Raw genomic sequence first — 27,413 nt, forward strand, 5'->3', positions numbered from 1 at the left:
ATATAAGAAGCATGTGCACAACAGAAGCACACAACATATTCCACATGGTAAAGATAAATGGCAACAGAAGCAGCTGTCTTTTTTAAAGGGAAGGGATAACCAAAGATTAAATACTAAAGCATCTATGTAAGTATGGTATTTTGTATTATTTGTATTTTATCACCTTATTTTTAGGTAAGAAAACTTTCAAACTACTTCAAATTTTGATCCCTAAGGAGCAAAATATCAGAGAAATTTCCCATGCAAATCTCTACACATCACATTTTCTAATCTTTGAAAAAGCCATGTATTTTTACATTCCTCAGTGCAGCAAAAGGACAAGAAGTGAAGTGCTCTGTCAGTCATTTAGCTTGCTCTTGCTACAGTTATTTCTGACCCCCATAGGCCATAATTCTCCCAATTTCAATGTAATTCTTAGAACAATATGAAATCCCAGTTTGTCCAGAAAAGTTATGTTGCCCATACATGACCATATCCATTTATTTCAAAAAATACTAAATTGCATATACAAGACAGCCACTTATGTCTTTGCTCCATTGACTCTAATTAAGCAAAAACTTAGTGAAAAGAGTTCTTATTGGCTAGTTCTAATGAAGGGATATATATGAAACCAGAGATCAATGGAATGAAATTGAACTCAGCTTAGAACAAAGTGAAAAGAATCAATGTATACGCAAAACATATATAACCCCCAAAGCACTTATCCCAGTCAGTACTGCATGTCTCTAGTTCAATGCTAAAGTCAGAACATGACAATCATGACAATTAAAAATGCTTTTTCTTAATTTGTGCTCCCAAATCTCCAGTCTGCTGCATCTTAAGAATATCAAAGCCTCTGAACCTCAGATGCACTTTCTCAGAATAACTAATTTTCCATGTTTGGTGGCTTCAGTCTCATCCAGGTGCTAAATCTCACCAGTCCTACGGGATGAATACATTCAGTTTTGTGCTGTGCATGCAGCAAGAGCATAGATCACACCACCTGTGGAGTGCTGGCCAAGGCCACTGCTTCACTAACCCTTAAGACAAATGTTCTATTTGATTTTGGAAAATATGTATTCTATTTAAACTGTGAGCAAAGAGCTCATTTATTCATACATTTTCTGCTCTGTCCTCATCTATCCAAAGCTTTATTTTGAACGTTCTTTCTTTCCCTGAAGAAAAAATATTGGGCCAGACAGATACTGTATATAGTCTGTGTAAGTAATCTGGTCTGCCAGCATTACATTGTTACATGAGAAGCTACAGTGCGTATGGTGAAAGAATGAAAACAGCTCTGTTAAACAGGATCATGTTCACAAGTTCAGTGAAAGAAGTGATATTCATATGCTTCCACAGAATGAAGTATAATTGATAATGGGGAATATCACTGACCAAGACACAAAACCTATCAGACACACTTTTCATCATGAAAGGAACATTCTATAGTTAGGCTGACACAGTCCAATTCATGATGCAGTGTACTCTGATTTTTCATTTCCATGATTTTTTCTTCCACTGACCTATGTTTCATAATTCACTGACATGTAGGCTACAATTATGCTGTTTCTACATTATAAGTTACTATCCCCAACTTTTCAGAGTTACTAAACATCTGAGCTCCTCAAGCATGAGGAAATCTGCTCCTGCAGATTTCATGTGTTAGTCCTTTCCATACTGTGTGGAACACAGCAGAGGAAACAGATCCTATCATTGCAATGATCTATGGATCAGTAAAGAACAAATTTAAAAGTCCCACTAGAACTGTCTTGTTTCTTAAATTTATACTACAATGACAACTTGACTGTTCTGAGTGTATGCGGGAAAAAAAAAAAGTGCAGAGGCCTGAAGTTTAGATCTTTTAAAATGCAGAGGCATATTTGAATTGAAAATTTTGTTTTTTATTTGATGTTCCTTTTATTAGAACAGATATTTTGACAGCAATTTCTCACAGCACATGCAATGCATGTTTAGAAGTGCCAGGAAGCCCTGGATTAACCTATGAATCAGGTTTCAAACACATTTTACATTGTTTAATGCCAGACCATGTTTCTCCCTCAAACTTGTCAAGTTTCTCATGTCATGTAAGAACTGCAGGTTGCCCCCACACTCCCACTGGGTGCTCTGCTCTGCTCTGTCAGTGGCTGCAATGCTTGCTGAGGCCATCATGTCGTGTTTCATCTGCATTCATAATCTGATACAGTTCAAACTACTCCATGACAGGGCAATTTTTGCCTCCAAGGTAGATATAAAAATAGGGTTTCCAAAACTGGTTGAGGAGTAGAATTCTGAGCGATATTACACAATTATGAAAACTTTTATCAGAATGTTCTCCTGGGGATCTTCAGCTACCTCATTGCTAAAATAGGAATCAAATGGATGCAGGCCTGAATAGTCCACTGAGATACTGCATGGCCATGGATTTCTAATAAGGAGTCATATTTTTGTAGTACTCTTGTGTATTCAACTTACATTTCCCATTCATCCATTTTAATCCATTTTACTTTTTGGGGTAAGCAGGGGGGTAAAGGCTGTCTTAGTTTTTTCTCAACAGTTTTTACATGCTGGTTTTGTGTTAGAAGAAGCTTTTCTTAAAAAAAAAAAGTATCTAAAGCAACTCTGAACAGTTTTTCAATTTTTTTCCAGTTACAGCCTCTTCATCTTTTGCTTCTGATGTCTCCTACTTCTAAAAGACCTGTTATTCCCTGTGTTCACTCTTTCACTCAGAAAACAACAGCAAAAACAGAGAGAAGTCAGACCCACGAGCTCTCTCCCTTAATCTGTCCCAATTCCGTCCACTCCTGATTCTCTTTTCATATCTTACACAATCATTCATCTGTACTTTAGGGAACTTCCTAATCCCCTTAGAAGGAATCTGTTCCTTATGCCTTTACTTTCTCCCTCACATTTGTATAAAAACACAGCTAGAATTTTTTTTTTAGGATAATCAACCTGCTATTACACTTGTTTAATTTCAATGAAGAGACTGAGTTTAATCACAATATATGTATTTATATAAATTAGAGATTTTACAATGACTCTATTGTTTATACAGCCTGCCAGACAAAAGGCTGAGCTTTCATTAATGGAGAAACTCAACACTACATCATAAAAATGGAGTAAACAGGAAAAGTGTTTTTTTTTCTAAATAGGGCAAGAACTTATTCCTAAATAAGGTCAGTGCAACAGATGATTGAACAAAGAAATGTTTATTATCCAGGACTGAAACAATACTTCATTTATTTCAAATAAAGGAAGGAGTCAGAAGTCAATGAAATATCTTTCAGCTTCTGGTTATCACCAGGAGGTTTCTTTGTCACTTTTACTGTGAGGCCATAAATAGAATGCTACCTTTTATGAACATTAAAACACATCTCAATGTACAGAGTGCCTTCTAGTATCGACACTATTTTGGCTGAAAAAACCAGAGAGTTCCTACTCCCCTTGAGAGCATTCAGTTAAATGTAATTGGAGAAACCTCTATGAATTGTTTAGTCATAATACAGATGTAGGTTTCAATGTTAACTTTTGCTAAGTCATCACAGCCAGACTATGCCCAGATTTTCTGCAATCTCTCTGTAAAATGGCTCCAAAGAGCTAAAACATTTCCCCAGGACCTCATCAAGTCACATTTCAATTAGTGCAAGGCCTGTTTTTCCAGCTGTAATATGTGAAACATGCTCCTTTGCACTCTTTCTATATGTTTCATGTTCAAGCACCAGCACTGCCTTTTTTTCCTGTGTTTATCAATTATTTCTCTCCTTTCTACTCATGTGTCAAACTTAAGTCATTTGACTTGTCTTGGTTATTGATTTGACCTCCCTCATCTGCTACATCTTCAATTCTGAGAAGTCAAGTTCCATCTCCAGGATACTGCTCTCTATACATTTTCAAGCCAGTCTGGCCAGTCAATTATAGACTCAGAGAGGGTCTTTCTGTGAAGTTCATTATTTTTACAATTACATGCCTAAAAATCATACTTAAAAGACTTTCAGCATGATTAGAACACCATGTGTACCATGATACTCTCATACCATCAATACCATCACACTGACAATTCCCTTCACCGAAATGTCACTGACATTTCCCTTCTATCCATTTATCTCACTTGCAGAATATTTTGCTACTTAAAGTTCTGAGATGATTCATATACCACCTGTCTTTTAATGCTCCTAAACCAAAAGATTTTCTTTCCATTATCAGAGCACTAAGGTTTTACCAAACTATGTCAGAGCTACCTTCTGTAGAAAAATCTCCTCCTAGATGCTATTTAAAATACAACTTCTGATTCAGGTGTATTTCTTATCCTCATTTTAATAAATCAATGATTCTTATTTTTTATCGGGAAAGTAATTACTTACTGGTTCAAGACTGGTGTATATGCTGTTTTATCTTCATCTATAATGGTGACCATTAAAGTAATCAACTGTGCCCAGAAATCCAAATTCTTTGTTGTTGGTCCCTGTTCTTCTTTAGGAACTTCTTGTTTCTTACTCTGTTAAAACAAGATTTAATATATTTTTATTACAGAAAATACTACGGGAGTCCCATCTATAGATTATTCCTTGATTGGGAAGAGTGACATATTAAGAATCTTTAGAAATTTTGGACCAATACTGGCTAACCAATAGAGCAGAATGTATGAAAAAATGTACTTGGCTGTGCACAAATATAAAGAACCATAGTGCTAAGATTATCATGTCAGCAAAGGAGATCAATAGAGACTTGGTTTTTAGTGCATGCTGACACTGTAATTAGATACATTATTAAATTCTTTGCAGTGCTGAGACTCAGCACAGGTAGAATCACTTGTTGAGGTAGAACTTTTATACTCAACACAATAAAGACTGAAAAAAATCAATGCTGAAAAGTGTTTAATCTTTTGTTTTAAATTGTATGCTGAAGGTATTCAGCCTAACAGCTGCTTATGATGTATGGCCTAAATGAAGAGGCAGTTGAATTTCCCTTAATTTTATTGAGAATTTTTTATTCTTTAATTTCACTGAAATGTGCATTTACAGATAATCTTTGTCTCTACAGTCTTTATTTACGAACCTTTAGCCTACAATTTCCTAAGCAAAAGTATTTTTCATTCCTTTGCTGGGGAGAAGAATGAATGTCCAAAGAAATAACTTCATTGTAGGGACCCAAATATGAAAAGAAATATTTGTAATTCTGTAGGGACACATACACGAAGAATTTCTGCCATACAGAGCTATGTCTGCACATGCTAGATCTACACATGCTCTTCTGCACTGCTGTGTGAGATGCAAAGGGGTCTCAGCTAGTAAGTGAGAAAATAAACATGTCTGTGATCCTGTAGGTTTAAACTTTTATTCCCTGGACTTCTCATTCCTAGTCCAACTATGACCACGTCAATCGACCTGGTATCTTTGTGAATATGCCTAACACTGTATTAGTGTCACAGTGAATTAATTAAATGTTATTTTAACCTCAATTAACTTTTATCTATGAATAGCATTTAGAATGGTAGAAAGGGAATTTCCACAACACCTATTTGAAACTGTCTTTGTGGCCACTGTGGAATATTTTAGACAAGTATTATTAATCACACTGCTAAATACTCAGTTGAACTGCAAAGGGTACCACCTCAGTGTCTAAAGCAACAGAAATAAAGCTCAGAAGCAGGTGGGTCCGATGTCACCAACAATTAACAACTGTGTATGCAAATGAGAGCTTTTCAAAACAGAGATGAACATTAGAGCATTAGTGTCACTCACAAGGGCTTTCCCTGGTATACATTGTATTTTTACTAAAAAGGCCTTGCTTCTATATCAAAGATATATGTCTAATAGACCATTTTTTTTCCAGAAACGTGTTAAATATCAACTGAAAGGCAGCTGTAGAAGACAAAGCCACCTCAGCTCAGTATCTTATCCAAGAACTGTATTTCACAGCAAGTGACATGTAGCTGAGACAGCTTTTCATGGCTGTGAATATGAATCACAGAATAAAAAATTCTGTCCTTTAACACAGATAGCAAAAAGTAACTAATTTACAAAGTAATAGCTGCACAAGGAAGTCCTTTGAACAAAAATTCTCTGGAAAAGAAATCTCTTCAAAATCTGTATGACCTTTTCAAATGGCCCAGAGAAGGTATTTTTTTAAAAAAGTCTCACATTACAGATGTAGTTTTATGCCCTGAAAATAAAGTGCATACTCTGCCCATCCCTAGTTGTTATTTCCATTTTTATCCTAAAATCTACCTAGGGTGTTAGAAATGCTCAGAATCATTCAAGCTCTTTTTACCTTAGTATTGTCAGCACTATTATTTGCTTTATGTACAACAGATGCCTTTGTAGAAGCATTATAGAATTATGGAATGCTCTGAGTTGGAAGGGGCCCACAAGGACCAGAGTCCAGCTCTTGGATCCCTGCACAGGACAATGCCCAAAACCCCACTGTGTGTTTGACAGTGCTTCCCCAACTCTGGCAGTCTTGATGCAGTGCTGTTGTAATAAGGTAAAACAGTGGTGAAAATTTGATTTCAATCTAGATTTCTTTTCACTCTTGCTATACCCATTTGAATGAAACTGTCAGCGTAAAAGCACGAACTAAATAGCTGATATACCTAATTAGTGCCACACTGGAACAAATACAGTGGGAAGATATAGGAGACCCTAAATGCCACTTGTAATTGTAGAGGATGATAACAACGAGAAATTTTTAAAAATACAACTGAAAAGGTCAAGAGGAACACAAATTCTGGATATGAAAAGATGACAAAATTATTAAACTGATGGTATTAGTGGTTCTTAATTTTAAAATAAATGATTTTCTAAAGTTTCTGTTTCTGTTTGATACAGCATTGAACAAGCTCAAATCCCAGACTGCTCTTCCAGTAATGAAGAGACCTTTCCAAATACTGGTATATGAATGAAAGTTTGCCAATTAGCAGAATCACTTTCTTTGAGCTTTTTCACATAGGAAAAGCTATTTAAAATATCTTGACCTCCTGTAACATCACTTTGAATGGTAATGCTGCCCACATGCACAGAACCATGAAATGCCATAAGATGCCCTGTACTTAAAAGCTCTGTAAATGACTGGCCAAAGGCACAACAATGATATTCCTAAGGGCTTCTGCTGGCAGATCAAACAAGCAATAAGAGCAGATGATATCTCACTAAAAAGACAGGATTTTATACTCTCAGATTAATTGACTTGGGTACTTCTTGTCTTTAGGATCACCCTAGAGTGGTAGCAAACACCTTATGAGAAAAGTGTCTTCAAAGAGAACTCATTCACTTAAGATTCACAAATACAGTAAGTATTGGAGGGTCTGTGGGCTTTTTAATGCAACATCCATACTAGGTGATAACTCTTATTCTTTTGCCACAGAAGACATCAAAATCAGAAAGACAAAGTAAGAGCAGTTTTTCATAGGATATGAATCAAAATAAATTATTTGCACTGCATCATGTTTTGCTCATTCCCTTTTATCATCAATTTCCTAGGCAGCTGAATTCATATGCAAGCGATGGATCATGGAGGCATAGAGCCTCCAAAATCATTACTGGTGTTTTGATACTCTCTTCAAGAAAAAAAAAAATAAAATGTAGAGGGTGTTTTCTGAGTTTAATGGGGAAAAAAAAAGGCTAAACTGTTGACAAGCAAAGAAAAAGTGTTTGAGAGTGGAGAAAGCAATCTCAGACACAGTGTGAAGCAAGATTAAAATCTACATCTGTATTACCCTTAGACAAATCTGTAAAGACTGGTCTGAGAAGCAGAGGACTTTCAACTTCTCTCATCACTGATTTTACCAGATTGTAAGATGAATGTCTGCTTTAATTTTCTTTGGTTTTGTGTTGTTATGTTCCGTGCAATCAATACACACTATTATCTGTGTGACTTTGATAAATTGAATCCTATGATATCAGAAAGCTATCTGTTGCTGTCTGCTCAAGTCCCAAGCTAGGATTCAGAGTACAATATTTTCTATATAAATAATGACAGGAGGGAAACTCGACGAAAACCACCAGAGTAGCCTTGATCAGCACAAGGCTACAGAGGGCAACTTTATAGACCAGTCTTAGATAATGAAATAATAATTTTAACAATTTCTCCATATTTGAAACTGCGTATTTATTACTTATATTACATATAATATTACATATATCTTATTACTTTATGTAGAATCACCAGAAAATATACAATATGCACTATATATAAAATATATACATATGTAGGCATTCAAATATTATGCCTTCCTATTTTTAGAATTTTATTTAATTTTAAATGATTTTTAATAGATAAAATAATGAAAATTTGGCTTTACAGAATTTACTTAAGAGAGCCTAAAGCCAGAAACCACTTGCAGACATGCATTCAAAACCTGTGAGGGATTTCCCTGTGCAGTGCTGTTGCACAGTAACTAACTCCTAAACTGTTAACTTATTTGAAACTGAAATCCTATCTGCAGAATCATCATAGGATCACAGAATGGTTTGAGTTGGAAATGATGTCAAATATCATCTTTTTCCATCCTCTTGCTGTGGGCAGGGACACCTTCCACTAGACCAGGTTGCTCCAAGTCCCATTCAAATTGAACACTTCCAGGGATGGGGCACCCACACCTTCTCCAGGCAAACTTACTTGATGTATTCTCCAGTACCAACTGAAGTGGAACATTATTCTTTTGGATTAATTCTCACTGAGAATTGTCAGCCTTTTTCTTCAAGGACTGGCATGTTAAAGGAGGCAGTTTAACTAGTCTGTCTGCTCAGGGCAGTGTGACATGCATAGCTCCTCTGCAGTGGCCAGCCAAGTAATACTGTGGTTTTGATCTGATCCACCCACCCAGAAGTGCTCTGCTTCTGCAGGGAATAGGTGGAGGAAGACCAAAGTGAGCTAGCTCTTTGACTTTCTAACCAGTGTTCTCAGACAAGCTGCTAAGAAGAAATTATATCTGTAAGATCTGGCCTTCCTCTGACAGAGAATTCTCAGAATGGGGTTGGAAATACCATAGCACAAAATGCATCTTTCTGTTCTGAGGCAATTTAGCAAATGTTTTTCTGTTACTGTGGTTAATGCTGCTGCCCATCAAACACAATGCTGCAACACAAAGAGAGATCTGTAAGTACCCTTTGCATGCCAGATTTGAAGTCAGAAACTTTTCAGTGCAACTAAAGCAATATGTAAATATAACAAAGGGCCCCACAAGAAGTATTGCTTGGCACTGAAATTTGCATGCCTGAAAAACAGAATTCTCTGTAGTAAAGAGCTTTTGCTACTGCACTTTATTTCCCACGTCATACTTCTGAATGTGTTTGAAAACCATAGATCACAGTCATGCTTCAAATCTTGCAGTATTTCAACAGGAAATTAATGATCTAACAATAATTTTTATCCTTCTTACTAATGAGAAAAAAGTACAGCTTTCAAAGCAACTGTGAGGCTTGGATTTCCAAATCCCAAATGGAAAAATGACCAGGGACTTACAGCTAAATAAAACAAAATGGATCCAGCTCCCAAAGCACAGGCCCATCCATGTGCTTATCTACAACTCATATTCCCAGAGCTGGGATGATTTTAGTCCATTACCAACCCAACCCAAGGTGCTGGACCTCTACAAGAGAGAAATGGCAAGGGCAGAGTACTGTGCTGCTGCAGCTGTACAACACCTGGCTCCCAAAAGAGCCAACTGTTTTTTAGCTACCTCCTGTCTGCACCAAGCTATGCTGTGACAACATTCAGAGCTGAGCAAAGACTCGAGTAAAGGTCCCTAACATCAGGTAGGGACTTATATCAGGCCTGTTCTGATGAGCTGATGTCAAATATAAAGTACTCCAATGTTTTTATTCCAGTATATTGGTGCTATCAGTCATGAAATTATGTGTACTGATCAAGAGCTCTTGAGATAACATGAAGGGTACAGTCTGCATTTCATTGGTGTCACTCAGTGGAGAAGACTGCAAAACGAATTATTGAAGGGACTTCAGTCACTGCGAGCACCAGCCAGGATTTCAAAATTTGTGTTCTCAAGAAAACAGAAAGAGTGACATATCTGTAAATTGAGTCAGAAAGCTATCAAAGTGCTTCCTAAACTACTTCTCCAGGATATTTTTTTAAACATATGGCAGCCAAGCATTTCACTCAGGTAACTGTTAATTAAAAAGAGAAAATACTACATGTGCTGTGTAAGGAAGTCAATAGTTCTTCATCAGAGGGCTTTATCTCCAATAATGAGGATAGCAATATACATGTCAGTAAGACTGTCAAGCTATCACGTTTTATTGTCTGTGGAAGCCATTGGTTTTTGCCATCAGCTGTTCTTTGTATTCTGGTGTGGAACTGTAGCATGATATTTTTGCATACTGTTAGCATTTGCAATGTTTCACAATGGGAAATATCCTCAGGGGTGATATTTTGCTGCAAGACATTAACTTTTTAATGGTGATTGTCTGCCTGACACAAAGGTAGAGAGTAATAAAAAGAGGAATTGGAGACTGCTGAGTATGTTTTCTGATTTACTTTTCCCGTTTATAGTGGCAAATATCCAGAAACTCCAATTTTAACAGTCATTGCTCTATTTTCACCCCAAACTTAAACAATCCCACACAATCAGAACTGAAGCATATTTTCTAGAAATACTGTGGCAGGCATCTCTGAGAACTGTAGATTGCAGCCAAAATCAGCTACAAAGGTCGTTGCCCCGAGTTGCACACAGCTACACACCCTGGGCATGCAGGGGCCTCAGCAGGACAAGAGCTGCCAGTCCTTCCCCTGAGTGAGAGCAGGTGCTGACCCACGTAAGGACCATTTCTTGTTGCTTTGGGGTTCATCGATTTCAGTTCTCAGTACCCACAGCTCAAAGCTCAGCTGTGCAGCTAAAACATGAACCTCCTGTGCTGCAGGACCACGCCAGGATGAACTCCCTCCTCACCTGATGGGGAGCCAAGCAGAGATAAGGGAATGGGCACTGAGCAAGGCTTAAGGGTGGTAAAACGTTAATTACCATACTGGTTATTGCTTCATTATTATAACAGGGGTACCACAAGCCAATCACCTGGATTCACTGGAAAGCCTCCTGAGCTATGGGTTCAAACAAGCTGCATACTTCATCCTAAAAGCAAATGCACTTTTGGATATATTGATAGGAAACCATAAGAGAATCATGCTGAACTAAATCTGCTAGTATAACTCAAGAGCTGGTGTAGAATTCAGGTGGTCTTTTGAATTAATTTTACTCATCTCTCTATTAGAGCTAGAACAGTTATATTTCTCAGAATTCTCTCCTATTTTCTGTGAAAGAAAGTTTTACTGTCTGGCATTAAGATTATTTGTGATTGCTGCTTGAATTTTTGGTTTGATTATTGATGTGAATTGCTGTTAGGAGTAAATTATTTTTAATACAATCTATTTATTTTAAATTTTGCTTTTTACACTTCTTCACTGAAGTCTCTTGCACTGCTTGTTGATTGTAATTGTACAGACAATTTTCTGCTAAAAGTTTCCATAAAAAGCTGCCCTTGCTGGAAATCTTGTGGAACAGAACTCAAGAGGTGTAGAAATACAGTGACCTCAGTTTTCCAGCTGAGTGAATACTTGAGGGTTTTGGTTTTTTTTTTTAGTATTATATTTCAGGACTTCTTATTTCTCCACCATTAAGTAGAGTTGTGTGAGAGAAAAATATAACAACATTGCTTGTTCTACCTCAAATATAATTTGGAGAGAACCCTTACTTAAGCAAGTTTTACATTCTCTACCAAGCAGAAAAGCTGTAATATCCCTGCACTTTAAAACCACATTTTAAAATAGACAGGCTAAATGACTGTATGGATTCACATTAAAAAGTTGTGAATTTTTTGAATACAGATAAGCTTTTGCAGTTGTCACAATGCTTTGCAGAGGTAAGACTTTATCACTTCTAGCTGTTTACTGAGGACTAGAATCTACTGATAAACTGCAGACTTATGTAATACTCAGTCTAGCAGCACTTCATATTATATTTACCAGACAAGATCAAATTGCTGCAGAGTAAACATTAGCAAGAAAACAGAACAGTTTATGACGTAAATAGATGTGATGCCTGAAGCTGCTCCTTCCACTAATTTATACTCCTGCTCAGCTTACAAAATAATCTGTTGTAGGACAAACACACATCAGCACCAAGTGTGGAGTGCTTATTGGTGCTGGTGAGAAATTCTTAGATTCAAAGCTACAGTTAACTTTTCTCACACAACAGGAATCCAACATGACAAAATAAATTCTCATTTCAGAAATGTTGAATAGATAGCAAATATCACCTTTCCTAAAATACAGGAAATCATATTCTGGATTCAAGTGAAATATGCTTTCAAATAAAGTTCATTTGAAGCCTTTTATCATTAGTATGAGTGTTCTTAATAATTATACGCACACAAAAAATAAGTGCATTTGCCAAAGAACTTGGTTAATCCTTTTCAAGGCTGGAATAGTCACAGAACTGCCATTTTTCAAGTGTACCATCCAGAAAGCAAATACAAGGTACAGGAGGTAATATGATAAAGAAATGTTGCTCCTTTAAGACCATAATTAATTCTAACATTGCTTACAGAATGACTGTATATTATAAATATATAAAAAGTACTCTCAAGGATTTTGCATGACATTTGGAACACAACAAACGCTGTAGTTATTTTGCATTGACAAGTCAACCTGATAGAAAAATATTAAGAAATGTTTCAGAATTATCCTCTACTTTCTCAAAGCAGTTACTAAAGCTTGCATCATGTATGTATCATAGGTGTTAAAATCTAAGGCTGGAAAGACGATATAATTTCCAGTAAATTATTTTTTTTCCTAAAGCTACAGAAGTGAAATGGTAGATTTTAATTAACTATTTTCTTGTTACACAGACCCTAAATGAACAATATTCAATCAAACGTCACCTTCCCCAAGCCACTGGACAATTTCACAGTCATGTCCAACTTGATGACTACAATATGAGTTAATGTATCCATTTTAAACATTTTAGAGTTCATAGCTCTCTATGGGTGTATTTATGGTATGCTGCTCCTCCATGAATAAAGAAAATGAAAATCTGAATGCTTTGACATGAAAGAGCACCTGAAGGCTGTTTACTAAAGGCAAAGTAACAATAATGAATGAGCAATAGCACCAAAATTAATTTTGACCTTACCTGATCCACTAACTGGGTGTAGAGATCATAGCAATTATCAAAAATGTATTTATAAGTTGAATCCAGGCAGGCTTTTACACAGTCTTTCACTACAGTACTGGCTCGAGGGGGGCTCTGCAATTCCAGGACCTAATTAAATATTTCATAAATGGGAGAATGTCAGAATTAGATTGAGCACAAAAAATCCAAGTGTTGAATGCAGTTCTCTTATACTGGATGAAAAGTGTTCAGATAAAACAGTGATAAAAATCATTAAAATTGTTTTAAATTAAGGTGGATTTAGTTCAAAGATACATTAAAACACATGCAGATAGATTTTATCTCTGTTTTATTTGAATTAAAATATTTATATGATGAAAGTAGCATGTGTGCCCACGAGTATACATCTTTATATCTTACGGTTTACATTTTAGAAGGTTTTGGTTTTTATTATTTAGGAAATAATTAAGCTTTAAAATTATGAGCTTTCCTTGGAATATCTGCCAAATAGCACTTATTTATTTAAAGCAAAGGGTTCATATCTTTAGTCCATTTCAGGATACATTAATTCAAACTTTAACTTAATGGATTATTTTAATTCTCTTTATGTAGTTGCCTAATGCAATGGAATCACATGCTCTTATGACAAAGGTTGCTTTGTGTTTCTCTTTTTTTTATTCAGAACTATTAATGTGAACCATTCAATTCCAAAAATATTTTCATGTTTGACCACTTAGATCTCAACCTTTGGAGAGACTAAGGCAAATAGTTATCAGATCTATTTTGCTGTTTGACTTGTGATATTACTATATTACTAGAAAACCATTATTCTATATGACTCCTAAGGAGCTCAGCTAAGTATACTTTATGTGACTTCACTTCAAACCTATTTAAAAGGCAAATATTTTGTTTCCTTCAGGAAATTTATTTGCGCAAGTAAAGCACGATACCTTCATCCGAAAAAAAGTAATGCTGGTAAGCAGGTCCACAGTTGATTTCAGATCTTGTAGTCTTTCAGAATTGCCGGCAGGAAAATTATCCTGGTGAATCAGGGAAAGAGGAATCATACAAAATTTGAGTTACAGGCAAAATTCTTGAACAGCTAGTCAAAACTCTCTAAGAAAACATAAGGTGTTGCTTGGAAGGATTAGAGATGTTCACATTACCCAAATTCTGCCTGTGAGGTAGTTAATGATGAGTATCCCTTGGACATGAGTAGGAGCACCTTTGATAATACTCCTGCATTTGTAAATGTAAATAATTTAAAACATTGTGATATTTCCAAAATGTGAATGGAGCAAAAAATGTTACAAGAAGTCTGGAAACTGTTGCTAACAAAAATGATTTATGGATTTTACATGGCATATACATCACTTGTAGGCATAAATGCAGTAGTAAGATTAATGTAGAAATAATATTAAATTTTTGCTATGATCTCTGGGTTAACAGAGTGATGTGAAGTAGTGGTATTTAAATAACTTCCTGCTAATGAAATATAAGCTTCATGCTATGAAACAATCTGGATAGCATTCTTCAAAATTAAAACATCTTAGCATGAACATATTGCCTTCATTTCATGGTCTTAGAAACTAAGTATGTGCAACTTCTACTCTCTTTAATGCCTTGGGGTTCTTTTAAATATTCCTTTTCTCCTCCAGTTTTGGAGAGCAGGCCAGATGAACAGACGATCCTTGACTTTCAGGCTGCCACTCCTAGAAGCTGAAAGGAGAGCCACAGTGATGAAGCCCTAACTTAGGTATTGTCCAAAAGTTTCGTGATCCAGTGACTGGAGAAGTTCAGAGCCAAATGGTAACTGGCAGGTACCCAGTGCCTGCTTTCCTGAAAGGCTGGCTTTGGAGCATAGCTCAGTGGAAGCACATTTCATGAACTCCTGCCACACAGGAAAACATGGAGACAAGACTCTTTCAACATTATTAGGACTTCAGCATGCAAGTTGTAGCAAAGATGTCAGGCTCTCAGAAGAAATACAGCAGTAACTACACTTTGCATTACCTGAGTCACTGAAGGTGACTCCCAGATGAATTAATTTAATCAACTTAAGACAAGTTAATGACCAATTTAATCAAAGTTGTTGAATACTACTCTTTCTTGAATATGTACTAATCCCTTGACTCATTCTTAGCTTTTAGAAAGAAAATACTAAGTTTTTTCTTTTTTGTCAGATTGGAAAAATACAGGTGTTAAACAGCTTAAATTCTGTAAATTTTTGTTCCAAAGGATTTGGGGGTCTCATTTTGACTCTAGACAGAATATGTTGTACATACCCTGTATTTGGACAAATCAATCCTCAGAGAATTGTGCAACTGATCCAGCAGCTTTATGAACTTTTCTCTCTGTAAAAAGAAAACAAGAGTATGTTGCATTAGAATTTGCAGGTTCCTGAAATTGCTGGGATTTTAGAAAGCTTATTTCCACTCTTAACTTATTTGAAAACCAATTTGTCTTCCATTATTTCATATACAAGTGATGGTTTGAAATACCTGTTCTTCAAGGCCAGGTGATACATCTTCTTTCACTCTATTTTCCTTTTCTATCAATATTGTATACCTAATAAGCACTAAAAACTGTGCAGCTGCGAAATGTATTAGTGAGGTCATAGTGATTTTGCAATGCAATATTTTCCTGACTTATATTTGCCTTGCAACTGATTAAACTCTTGGAGACAGCACCTCCCCCTTCCTTTAATAAGTAAGAAATTATGCTCATTTACAACAGAATTTGGTCCAAAAAGTATGATTGAAAATTATACTTCTGAAACAATGGCTTTTGTAGGAATAAGTTAAGTAACACTAATATAATGAAATTACAGTCTTCCCTTTCAAATGTGAAGATTAACTTGTTATCTTGATAGATGAAGGAGCAGTGAAAGTATTTTGCTGTGAGGCTTCCAGCTGAGTTGTGCCATTCTCAAGTAATACTAATGAGTTTTTAATTACCATGTTAGAACATATTCCATAGTCTACTGCACAAAACTCTGAAATCTCAGCCTATGTGAAAGCAGCAGATTTCTGGAAGAAGCAGGAGCTGGTAGCTCTCAGGATGCTCTGGTTGTATCTGCACCATCCCTCAAATGTGATGATCAGTAATTTGACAATAGAGTCTTTGTGCACTGTCTCTCATCAGTGGAGTTCTAACCTACACCAAACCCCGCTAATTTGGCACAGTTCCCTTAAGGGATCAATCAAAAGAGAACTTTTTTGTCATGTTATAAATCTCTACTGAAATATTCAGTCAGCCAAATCATTCCCAGCTGTAGCCTGAGGAGCTGAATTTGAGATGTTCTTTTTGATGAATGATGCGCAGCTATTCACTAAAAAATGCCTTTTGACCCAGGAGAGAAGAATAAGCTAATATTTTGCCTATAAATCAATTGTTTGAAAAAAGAGTTCCAAATCTCTATTAGTGATGTCTACTACTCTTTTTCCATCCATCTGTTGGACTATGAATTGGATTGGAATTACGTCAAAGGCACACTGGCATTAACATCACAGAAAGGCCTTAATCTCTGCCTAGTCTGAGGAAAAAAGTAGTTCTGATCATTAGAAAAATGGGAAAAAAGGATTAAAAAAATCCATCAAAACTATTCTAAATTTCAAAAGTTGCATCAAAAGTCTAATAAAGCTTGAACATTGAAAGAGAAGACTTGTTCAACAAAGATATTAAGTAATTTTTGGTTTACTCGTACAAATGTATAATTTCATGATTTTGTCTTGAAAATCTGAAATTCATAATTCCTCTATTATTCTAATACTGGGGAAGAGTACTAATGCCTCTAACATTACTTCAAATTAAATTTTAAATTTTAATTTGTATTTAATAAATTTAAATTACAATTAATATTTTATTTCATGTCAATAAATTGTATTTTATGAAAACTGTTACATCAAATATACCTTTGATATCAGCCCTACAAATAAAAGAAAAAAGAGGAAAGAATAAATGCATTTTTCATCATAAGATTGTGTTTATACTCTCTGTATCATGTGTAATACCAAAGTTATGAAGGCAACCTCTTTGAATTATCACTCTGCCTTCCTCCTCTCAATTCCTCTGAGAGTACAGAGAAGAAATCAGAGTAAGGGCTGAATGTATCTTTATCTACTACCATGTTCAAAGACTAGGAAGTCCACACTTGGAGATGCTTATCCACAGCATAAAATTTAGCAGTAACAAAAGAAGTATTATCACATCCTGAAATGCTACTGTTCCTCCTAAAATTCCTGATACCTAAATCCAGGACTCGGACAATGCATCAGCAAAAGTTTCAGCAAAAATAAGAGAGTCCATTATTACAGATACTTGTGAGAAGAGCAGCATTCATGGCTACATCCATTGTGCTAACATGAATTCACTGATGACACAGCCCAAGAAAGGAATTGCATCCAATACTTAGTCTAATGCAGTTAGCAGTTTGCAAGACCCACTGCAATAAAACAAAAACCTGTTTGTTGGAGATTTCAGTACTGTGAATGTGTGCCAGTGCTTTCTACCCTCTACACCTCACAAGGAGCTGAGCAGCATCTTCTCTGGCTTTTATGATGATTGATTTTAAAGACTCAGGGTAAAATTTTCAAAATCTAACAACAGTACTTATTCTTAAAAATGAGCAATTAAATGTAGATGTTAATATGGAATAGACTAGGAAAAAGAAAGGACTAGAACTCTCTTAAAAAGGAAAATCTACTTACCCCAAAGTTAGTAGCAGCAAAGCGATCTGAGGCAGATACATTAGTTGCTGCTGTTGTATGAGCATAGAAAGCATTTATATTGGCCAACAGTGTGCTCATAACTGCTGGAACACCAGGGCACATGTATTTAGAAGAGAGACAGGAAAAGTGCCTGCAATTCAAACAAACTAGCAGTTATTAATGATGCCAGGGAATCTGCTTCTTCTCCATTATAATATTTAACTCCAGTGATGTAGCTGTTAGGCTACCTCAGTGAAAACTCTGCAGATGCATATGAGAAAAATCCAGACACGTTTGATATAACTGCCACTTGTTGCACACTGATCTTTTCAAATTGGCCACATTCACATTCACATTCAGTTCCTAAACACAAAAACATGACACAGCTATTTAAATTGCTATGAAGGAAAACATTCATTATTAAAGAAAACCTAAAAAGCAAACTCTAACTCATCTTGGAAAGTCACAGAGATCTATAGTAGAAGAAGATTTAATTGTTGCCAACTAAAACACTCAAACCAGCATTTTAGTGTGGCTTTTATTTTACACTGCATTATTAATGAAAGGTGCTTCAAGCAGCTTCTGGGTTCACTTTGACTCGAATTAGGCCATAACTGAAACTGTTCCACTTCAGGCCAGTAAAATTCAGGAAACCAGTTTGTTAAACCCAAAGCAGCCAAAACTAGATATGCAAAGTAGCAGCAGTGTTTACTTGTTTAATGAATCAGGAGATGACTGCTGGTAGCATACAAAGAGCTTATAACACAACAAAACATGAGAGGTACAAATGAATGAATGATCTGACCCATGAGGAGAGTGAACATCAAAACATAAATTCTTAAGTTCAAAATTTATAATTAGGCAGGACCAGGAGGGAGATAAAGGGATAAAGACTAAATGTACACAAATAGGAAAGAGAATGAGGGGATTAGGAGAAGATGGTGGTAAAAATGGGTATATGGTCAAACAGAAGAGGATTAAGAAATTTGAATCAGTCTCCGTGCGACTGAAGGTTCTGATTATGCCACATGCTCCTCTTAGCTGGAGTCTCTGGCTCCTCTCTTGTGTTCCTCCTCAGGAGCATAAGGCAGAGCTGTGTGCTGGTCCTGAACCACCTGGGCACTATGCCTTCCAAGAAAAAAATTATCACAAGGTTCAATTGAACTCTCCTGCTGAACTTAAGCCAAATACCCTTAACTGTTGTCACTGACCAAATCATCTTTCAAGGCATCATTCAAGATTATTTTACTGTAAGGGCAATATAGCCCCTATGTGCTATAGAATATGTATGTGCTATGTGCTCACAGAATAGTGTTACCAAACATTAAATTCATTGCCAGTATTTTCAATGAGTGTTTTTAAAGACTGAAATGTCAATTCAACAAAAAAAACCAACATAGTTCTCTACCCCTCAGAAAAATCTTTCATTGTATATCACATGTTTTCTGTCAAGTAGAAGAATACTACTTTCCTTTGTAATAAAATAAAATAGTGATGTCAGGTGGTTCTCACCAATAAAGGTAACCTTTAAAGCTAATAGAAATATCTTATCTACTAGTAAGTTTGGGAAATATATGTAAGGATGATCAGAAATGGTTTCCAAAAAGTTGACAAAATAATTAATACTTTTACCGATGACCTTTAATTTCCAAAAGTCTTTTAGTGGACTTAAAGGTCCTTAGTACATGAGTGTCATCAATCTGGAGATTAAAAGGCACTAATAACCTCACTGGCCTTTGAGTCATACCTGTAACATATGCTCTGCTGAGGGAAGAGGCAGGCAAAAGGAGCACTCAGCAGCAGAGAAATCATTGAGATTGTCTCAATTGCCTTCAGGGAAAACATGGCAGACCATGGAAATATTGTTTGGGTCAACATTTTAAGGTGTCTTCTGCAGGTTCCTCTAACTATTTCACAATGAACTACCCATAACCTGTACTGAATTCTTACCTTGAAAACAGACCCAAACCGTACCAATTTTCCACAAGGAAAATTTAAAACAGTTGGTATAATTTATGTCATTGTATCACTGCACTCTTTCACCTGTAATGTGCTTAGTGAAAATTATGATAAAGCATCTGTGACAGATTTTTGTTTCTCTCCATCATTTAATTAAAATCTCTAATGTTCACAGAACCTATTAAGTACACAATATGGGTCATGACTCTGAGAATGCAGGTAACTCAGGTTATCAGGTACCTGCGAGACACCTGGATTCCTTCTCACTAAAATGAATAAATCAAAGTAAACCCCTGCCCTTGTTCTTGCAGGTCTTTGAAAACAGCAGGCAATAGCATGAGATGTTAACAATTTCTGATGGGCACAGCAACCATTGCTAAGTCTCACATATTTTAGAGAAAGGTTGCACTGCTTAAGCCACAGTGATGTCTGATACCAGACCTGCTTGCTCCAACTTCCTTACTATGCAATTTCCTGACCAACAGACAGTGCCTGGGATTCTTCTGATATTTCTGCTAGCATGAAGTAGCAGAGAAAGAAGTCTAATTGATGTGCTGTACTCATCAGTAAGCAAATGCTATCAATAAAAAATTAGTTTAATGGGCAATCTGTGTGCTTTTTGTAATGCTGCTACATTAATTGAAAACTAGCAGGAGAACAAGATGACATGGTTAGTGCTCATTAACCTGCTGGAATGAGAGCTATGTTGCTGATTGAGAATCATTAGGTTCTACCTGTGGTGACTTTTGCCAGTAAGAAGTAAAGATCTTAATAGAGCTTTTATTGCACTTGACTCTATTACACAGTAAATTCAGGTTGCTGATATAATGTGCAATTTCAGCGTCTCATCAAACACTGTTTCAATATGGGCCCAGATTTTTGCCTTCTAAAGAGAAATAAATTATGTTAAAAGATGAATGACAGGAATAAAGCTACTTTTTCTTCACTGCAGAGTGTGGTTTAATATGTGTAGGTAAATTAAGTTCCAGTATGATTCCTTCTAGATATTGAATTTACAGCATAAACTGCCATCAGTCACCACATCAAAATAAAGCTGGATCACTGTGCTGTTTTTCTACTGTTTTTCCTGTTTTCTGTGATACTTATTTTCCTCCTTATCATCTCACACAGCCAGGCTTGTACTTCTGGGAGTTACACATACCAGTTGTGTGGCTAACGGTGTCTGTCTGCTGCTATCCATCACAAAAAGCAAAAAAATTCTCACCTGAACTCTGTAAGAATGGCCATAATTGTCTTGCTTTTCTTTTCCTAATACAGACTCCATGAGGAGTGGAAGAATAAAATAAACATAAGAAAGAAGAGTGGATTATGTAACCCATACAGTAAAGACTTCAAAGAGCTGCAATTACTGCAACAGAATCAGTTTTTTTGCTGTATTTTGGTTTGGGTCAATGGTTGTTTTCTATTCACATGAATTCCACATGTGGTAACTTAAAGCAGATTCCTTGCTCAGTAACTGTGCAGTTATAATCTGTACCTTGAGAGTAAAACACCCCTTCTAAATCAGCATCTATAGGGAAAAAGTGCCTACATTTATCTCATAAAATGTGGAGATACTCCTATCTCCATCAAGAGGTGCAACCACACCTGAATTCATTCTCTTTCTAAGCTTGGTAGGAAAGGTCTCACTGGGGACAATGACTGGAGCAGACAGGTAACCAGCTGTGTGATATCTTCTGGGCTGATTCCCACATTCCAGTATGACTATATTCATTGTATTTAGGAAATCAAGACAAAATTTTTGAAATATTGTTTCTGTGCTCTAAAGGAATAGATATAAATAAATTTTGGGGCCAGGAAGAAATCTTCAGGCTTTACTAAGGGATCATAGAAGATAAAGCCATCATCATGAACCAGAATGATAAACAAGTGTGATTGTTTATTGCTGTAGTGGAACAGGATGCCAAATCCCTTTAGAGAGGGGTACTTTAAAGAAGCTTAGTCAGGTTTATGTTGTGTAGACATGCAGAAAGGCATATGTTCCTACTCCAGCATATGCCATCTATCCACACTTAAAAGGGTCAAGACTGACTATCATTAAGTGGAACCGAAACTTGAAATCTTAGCTAACCTTAAAACAAATATGAACACTAAAAAATACATTCAGGCAAAAAGAGCACCTCATTAGCAGCATCCTAAAACTCACGTAGCCTGGTGAAGTGCAGATGCTCTCTGGGGTCTGGATCCTGGGGTATTAAAGCTTAGTCAGTTTTGCATTTACAAACACAAACATTTTAGTTATCAATGTTATTATGAGATGTGCAGTAGAAGTACTCGGCAACTAGATTCTCAAGCAAAAAATGCTTACACAATATTCCTCTGGGCAAAGTGATTACATTCAAATTCTCTCTATGTTGTATAAGTAGAAAATTGCTTTTGTTTTAGTAGGAGATCTTTGTTACCAAATGCAATCTGATAATTCTATTTTCCAAATCAAGAAGCTGTACATTTTCTTCCAGCCACTAAAATTGTTCCAGAAGAAAAAGGTAATCTCATAAAAAGAAATAAAACCAGCAGATAATAGTCCAAAACAAAATTCCTCATGACAAATAGACTTAGTGTCTTCACTACTCTTCTCTGAAGTCTGAATGCTCTGAAATGCGTCTGCAGATGAATCAGCAAAATAATGTTTATGAATATATATTCTTCTCCAAGTATTACCTGAGATTACATTCACCACTGATTTTATTCCTAACTTAAACAGGCTGGGCCCATCCCCTCAAAAAGGCAGTGCTCATTATTGACATGCAACATTTTAAAATATAAAAGGATATTGGTATGGGTGCAATGAAATCTTAGCTTTAATTATTGGTGACTACCAATATTGAATTCACTTTCTCATTATATCTGCCTTCAGATACCTGGCTTGCAGTCAACAACATCAAGGAAATTTGGGGGAAAAGGTATAGAAGACAGTAAGAACAAAAAGAGCAGGCAAAATAGGTCAATTAACTTAAAATGGCTTGGTTAGAATTTTTGAGTAAGGATTCCTGAAAAATGGGCTTTAGTACTTGGCCAGTTCCATGTTAGATGTACAGACAAAATTTACTTTTCATGAATATCTGTACACTGTGTTATTAACTGAGATAAAAATAAAGCATTTTCTTTATATAAAAATATAACCTGTCAATTTCTATCACTTTTAAGTAAAAAAGATTTAATATAATCACATCAGCCGTACTGCTGTTTTTGCAATGCTGACTTTTGCAACAACTGAATTTCTAAAACCAGTTTCAAAATTTTCTGGAAAATTTTGCAGCACTTGAATACATCAAGAGATGTAGAAAGACAAAATTAAATTTTGCAGTTAAGGTTGTCTGTCAAAAATACAGCCATTTTATATTGAGATAATCAACTACTGGGGCTATAGTTAAGACAAAACTAATGCTAAATCAGCCCTTTATTTCTCATGCAAATCACTAATAACAGCCCTCCTTTGGCATTAATTGTTCTTAACAATTAATTTCTGGTCAAACCTTGAATTAATTTTGATACACACAGTAAGAACAACTCTACCACTAACATTTTGGTAAAAATGCCATACCATTTTAAATCAAGTTCTAAAACTACAATACCAGGATAAGTTAATAAATATCATAACAATCACACAGAGCTACAGAGAAACTAAACACAGAAATACAAATACTCATAAAAGTCAACACATGATTCCCTCCACATATAGTTTAAATATAAAACAGAGGAACTCTCAAGTTTCATTAATTATTCTGTGCAATGCTGTGTAAATTCCTTGAAGGAAGATCATTAAAATGTGTAGAGTACAAAATACATTCCCTGCCCTTCTATTAGATGAACAATACAATAGTTCACAGACAGCTACATAAAGTGAAAGACATGTTCATTGCAATAGCAGGTGGTGTCATTATATTCTGCAATAAAAAGAAAACTTCAGGTTTTTATGTACCTTCATGCTTATTATAAGATTCTTCTTTTTAGGAGGTAGAGATGCAAAAAATGAGAGATGTTCTGATTAAAAATTCCACAATATCAGGTTTCTACAAGAGAAAGAAGTCTGTATATTTTATTTAGAGGACTCATTTGGAGTCCTCTGCTTTTCTACAGCTCCAGCAGAATATAGTCCTTTCCACCAGAAAACTTTTTGCTGGATAAATTGAGAATATGTGATAGATCTCTCATGCCTCCAGGCCTCTGAGCTATATGGTGCTGTGTTCTAAGGTGTTCAAACAGCTACTTCAGAATGGATGATGTAGAAATAGGTCTCAGTACTGTTAAAAATGGGTTGCACAAATTATTTACATACGCTATGGAAGCTCACTATAGCCTTTGCTGTTATTCTGTACTCCTGGAAAAGAGTACAGAGCTTGTGAAACCCTGTTCTAGTTGCATCTGGAACACTGGAAGTCTTTCTGAACCATGCTATATATCAGTATCATAAGGATTAAGGAATGCATTAGCAGAAAGACCAGTAACAGCTTATAAAATGCTTATATCTTAAAGCCACTGCAGACAAGAAGCACTTCAGTGAGAATCAGATGGACAAAAATGATTAGAATTTTAAGTCAGGAATGGAAGAGGAATGGGGAATGAAATCACAAATGCTTGAAATTCCTTACTCCCCTCAGTCACGTTGTTGACAGCAAAGCAGAAAGCCAGCCATGATAATACTTACGTCATAGCTTGATAAATATATTCAATTCCATAGCGCATTGCAAATTCATCCACAATTTCTTGTGCAGCATCATCAAAGTACACCTTCCAGGCCTCATCACCTTTCACTTCAGGGATTTTCACCACTCCGTTAGACTTCACTTCCGTCAAGTAATGGAACAGATTCTAAAGGTAACAAATGTTTCAAACGTGAAATGTTGGCTTTTAAGAAGCATTCTGAAAATATATCTTACATATAGTCATCAATATGTTAATTGTTAGTTCATTTTAAATTATTTAATTTTCCAAAGACTGGCTCAAACTAGTCAGCAGACTTGTGATTCAGTGCATTGTATCTCCTTGATATAAAGTCCTGTCCATTAACTGGCACAGAAAGACTGCAACATAAAATAGTGCAGAAACCTGTCTTTTATATGCCCTTGCTAATGAATGAAATCATGATGTTGTTATACGTATTACAGAGTGTTGCAATTTTCATTGCATCTGTGACCAATAAATTTCAAATTCATTACTGAAGTCCTTAAGTTACAGGGAGCTAACAGAAACACTGCAGGTGCCTCTCAAGTTGCGTGTCTCTCAAGGTTTAGTACCCTTGGGAGCAAAGCTAGGATCTGACATTCATGGCACAGAATGCTTCTCAGATTGTCTGGCTCCATATGTATCTGTAAATTGCACAACTCCATATGTATCCACAAAATCCAACAGATTTTATTTCCTATTTTCAGTGATTGATAAAAAAGCCCTAAAACTTCAAAATAAATATGGTTTTGCTAATTAGCCCATAACTGTCTCTTGGTTTGTCTTAAAGCATTTGAATATTATCATTTACTTCATAGGTTTAACATCTGCAATCTCAGCTCAAAATCTATCAGCACAAAACTCCCCTAACAGCTGATTTTACAAACAATGAACAATGGGATTTTGTATTTACATGCTAGTGGTGAACCTTCAGGCATATATTAGCTATCAGATTTCAGAAACTACTTGTATTTCCAGAATAGAATTTCAACATGGATCACTTTGAAGGAAGAGTAATCAATTACAAAGAAAATCTTTCAGAAGACACACCTCAGTATGTCAGTGATTATTTTTTCAATGTTGACAAAAGCAAACTAGATGAAAGGAAAATTAGATTTTATAACATCTGTGTTTCTCCTTTTTCTCACTCTCCAAAATATGAATTACTGTAAAACAAAATAAATGCTTTGCAATATACTTCTGTAACATAAAGAAATGTTTGTATATTCCTGATGTTAGCAATCATGTATCAAAGTGCTAAATCAAAAATCAGTACAGGGATAGTTTATCTGCCTCAACCTCTTTTTCTAACATGTTCTGGCAGGAATGATCAGTTTGCTGTTCTTGTGTTTTTCTACCCTTGCCTCTGAACCTGATATGTTCTCAGCAATACAGAACGTGAAATCTAAAACTTGTCCTGAAGTACAGCAGCAGTTATTTGTTTCAGAGTTCTAATGTTCTGTAGCCTTTTGTCCTCATGCACGCAGCAACTGAACAGTAATTGCTATACTGTATGCTATAACTTCTCCAACATACCTCATGTAGACAGGTGTACTGCACATGATAGGGAGCAACTTTCTCCTCTCCTTCAATTTCAACGTTGATTTTCAGTCTAATGGCACCAGAGACAGCTGATTTATCTGTTCGCTTTTCTGAAGAGTGGAAAGCAATACATTATTAACTACCAAGAACACATATTTGTCATATGAAAAGTTTCATAAATCATTCTAGGTTAATCTTTTTAAAGCCAGGGAGTCCTGCTATTGAAAATGAGAATGTTTTTTAGTACCTCACACATGGTGCTGCCCAAAAAATAGAATACCTAACTATGACGTAGAGAATCTTATTTTATCTCCCATATTCCAACAAGGCTGCACAGCTATTTATTTACTACCTTCCTCTTTTCAATTGAAATTACTTTAGTTTTCTACCTGATAGCTGTACTAATTATTATGATTTTCCTTTAGTTATGAAGACTTTACCAACAACCTGCACTACTCTGTCTGAGTGTGATGGGTTGATTCTGGGAAGTGCCCACCAAAGCTGCTCTATCACCTCCTTTCCTCTCTGGACAGGGAATAGAAAATCTAATGAAAGCCTCAGGCTGAGAGAAGGGTGGGGAACAGATCACTCACCAATTACTTCCATGGCCAAAACCAGACTTGACTTGGGGGAAAATCAATTTGTTACCAGTTAAATCAGAGTAGGATAATGAAAAATAAATCCAGATCTTAAAACACACCTTCCCCTCACCCATCCCTTCTTCACTCCTGATTTTTTCTACCCCTTCCCTGCCAGTGGCACAGGGAGATGGGCATTGGGGGTTCTATCTTTCACTTTCAAATCAATAGATAACATTTAATATTTTAAAAGTCATACATGGGTACCAAAGCTACATATTTTGAAGTCACAAAGTTAATGACAGTAAGACTCTACCTATATTTACTTTAAAAAACCAGTAAGAGTCATACCTAAATTATACCATACATCCATTTCTCCACTCAGTGTTCTTACTTCAATGATTGTTTGCCCAAGGAAGTCATCTGATTCCTTTTTGAAATGCTGTTTTACTCTAGATTTAATATCATCATCTTCATCCCATACTCTTACTTTTATTCTATCTGTAGAGTTATGACATTCACTGGAAAAACAAAAATAAAATACAAAATGTGAGTGATAGATAAACTATATTACTCTGTACTGCTGTCTAATTCATTAAACTCAATGTCCACACACTTGCTTAAGTGCACCAAATGTCAAAGCACAAACAACCTGCAACATCCAGAGGAATAAAAGGCCATCCCAGACTGCCAGGGACAAAATTACAATTGCTATATATATGACAATTACTACATATAAAGAGAATAACTTGATTGAATTATATATAATAGAGATTGTATTTATGAATGTCAATAACTGCTCATTAAAAATTTTAAATTGAAATTCATACTTCTTGA

General features: G+C 35.8%; 1 protein-coding gene across 2 annotated transcripts in view; it reads right to left on the reverse strand.

Moving 5' to 3' along the window:
* UNC13C (unc-13 homolog C) overlaps window positions 1-27,413 on the reverse strand; it is a 128,110-nt gene that overhangs the window by 53,105 nt on the left and 47,592 nt on the right. For both annotated transcript variants that reach the window (XM_062501805.1, XM_062501804.1), the window contains 8 exons: window positions 26,928-27,097; window positions 25,993-26,108; window positions 24,440-24,603; window positions 17,812-17,962; window positions 15,388-15,456; window positions 14,053-14,142; window positions 13,124-13,252; window positions 4,341-4,474 (listed from right to left, as the gene is read on the reverse strand). In XM_062501805.1, coding sequence (XP_062357789.1) covers window positions 4,341-4,474; window positions 13,124-13,252; window positions 14,053-14,142; window positions 15,388-15,456; window positions 17,812-17,962; window positions 24,440-24,603; window positions 25,993-26,108; window positions 26,928-27,097 — 1,023 coding nt within the window. The remainder of the gene's footprint in view (window positions 1-4,340; window positions 4,475-13,123; window positions 13,253-14,052; window positions 14,143-15,387; window positions 15,457-17,811; window positions 17,963-24,439; window positions 24,604-25,992; window positions 26,109-26,927; window positions 27,098-27,413) is intronic.

Source organism: Cinclus cinclus, chromosome 13, assembly GCF_963662255.1.
Source record: "Cinclus cinclus chromosome 13, bCinCin1.1, whole genome shotgun sequence".
In the NCBI taxonomy this organism is placed as follows: domain Eukaryota; kingdom Metazoa; phylum Chordata; class Aves; order Passeriformes; family Cinclidae; genus Cinclus; species Cinclus cinclus.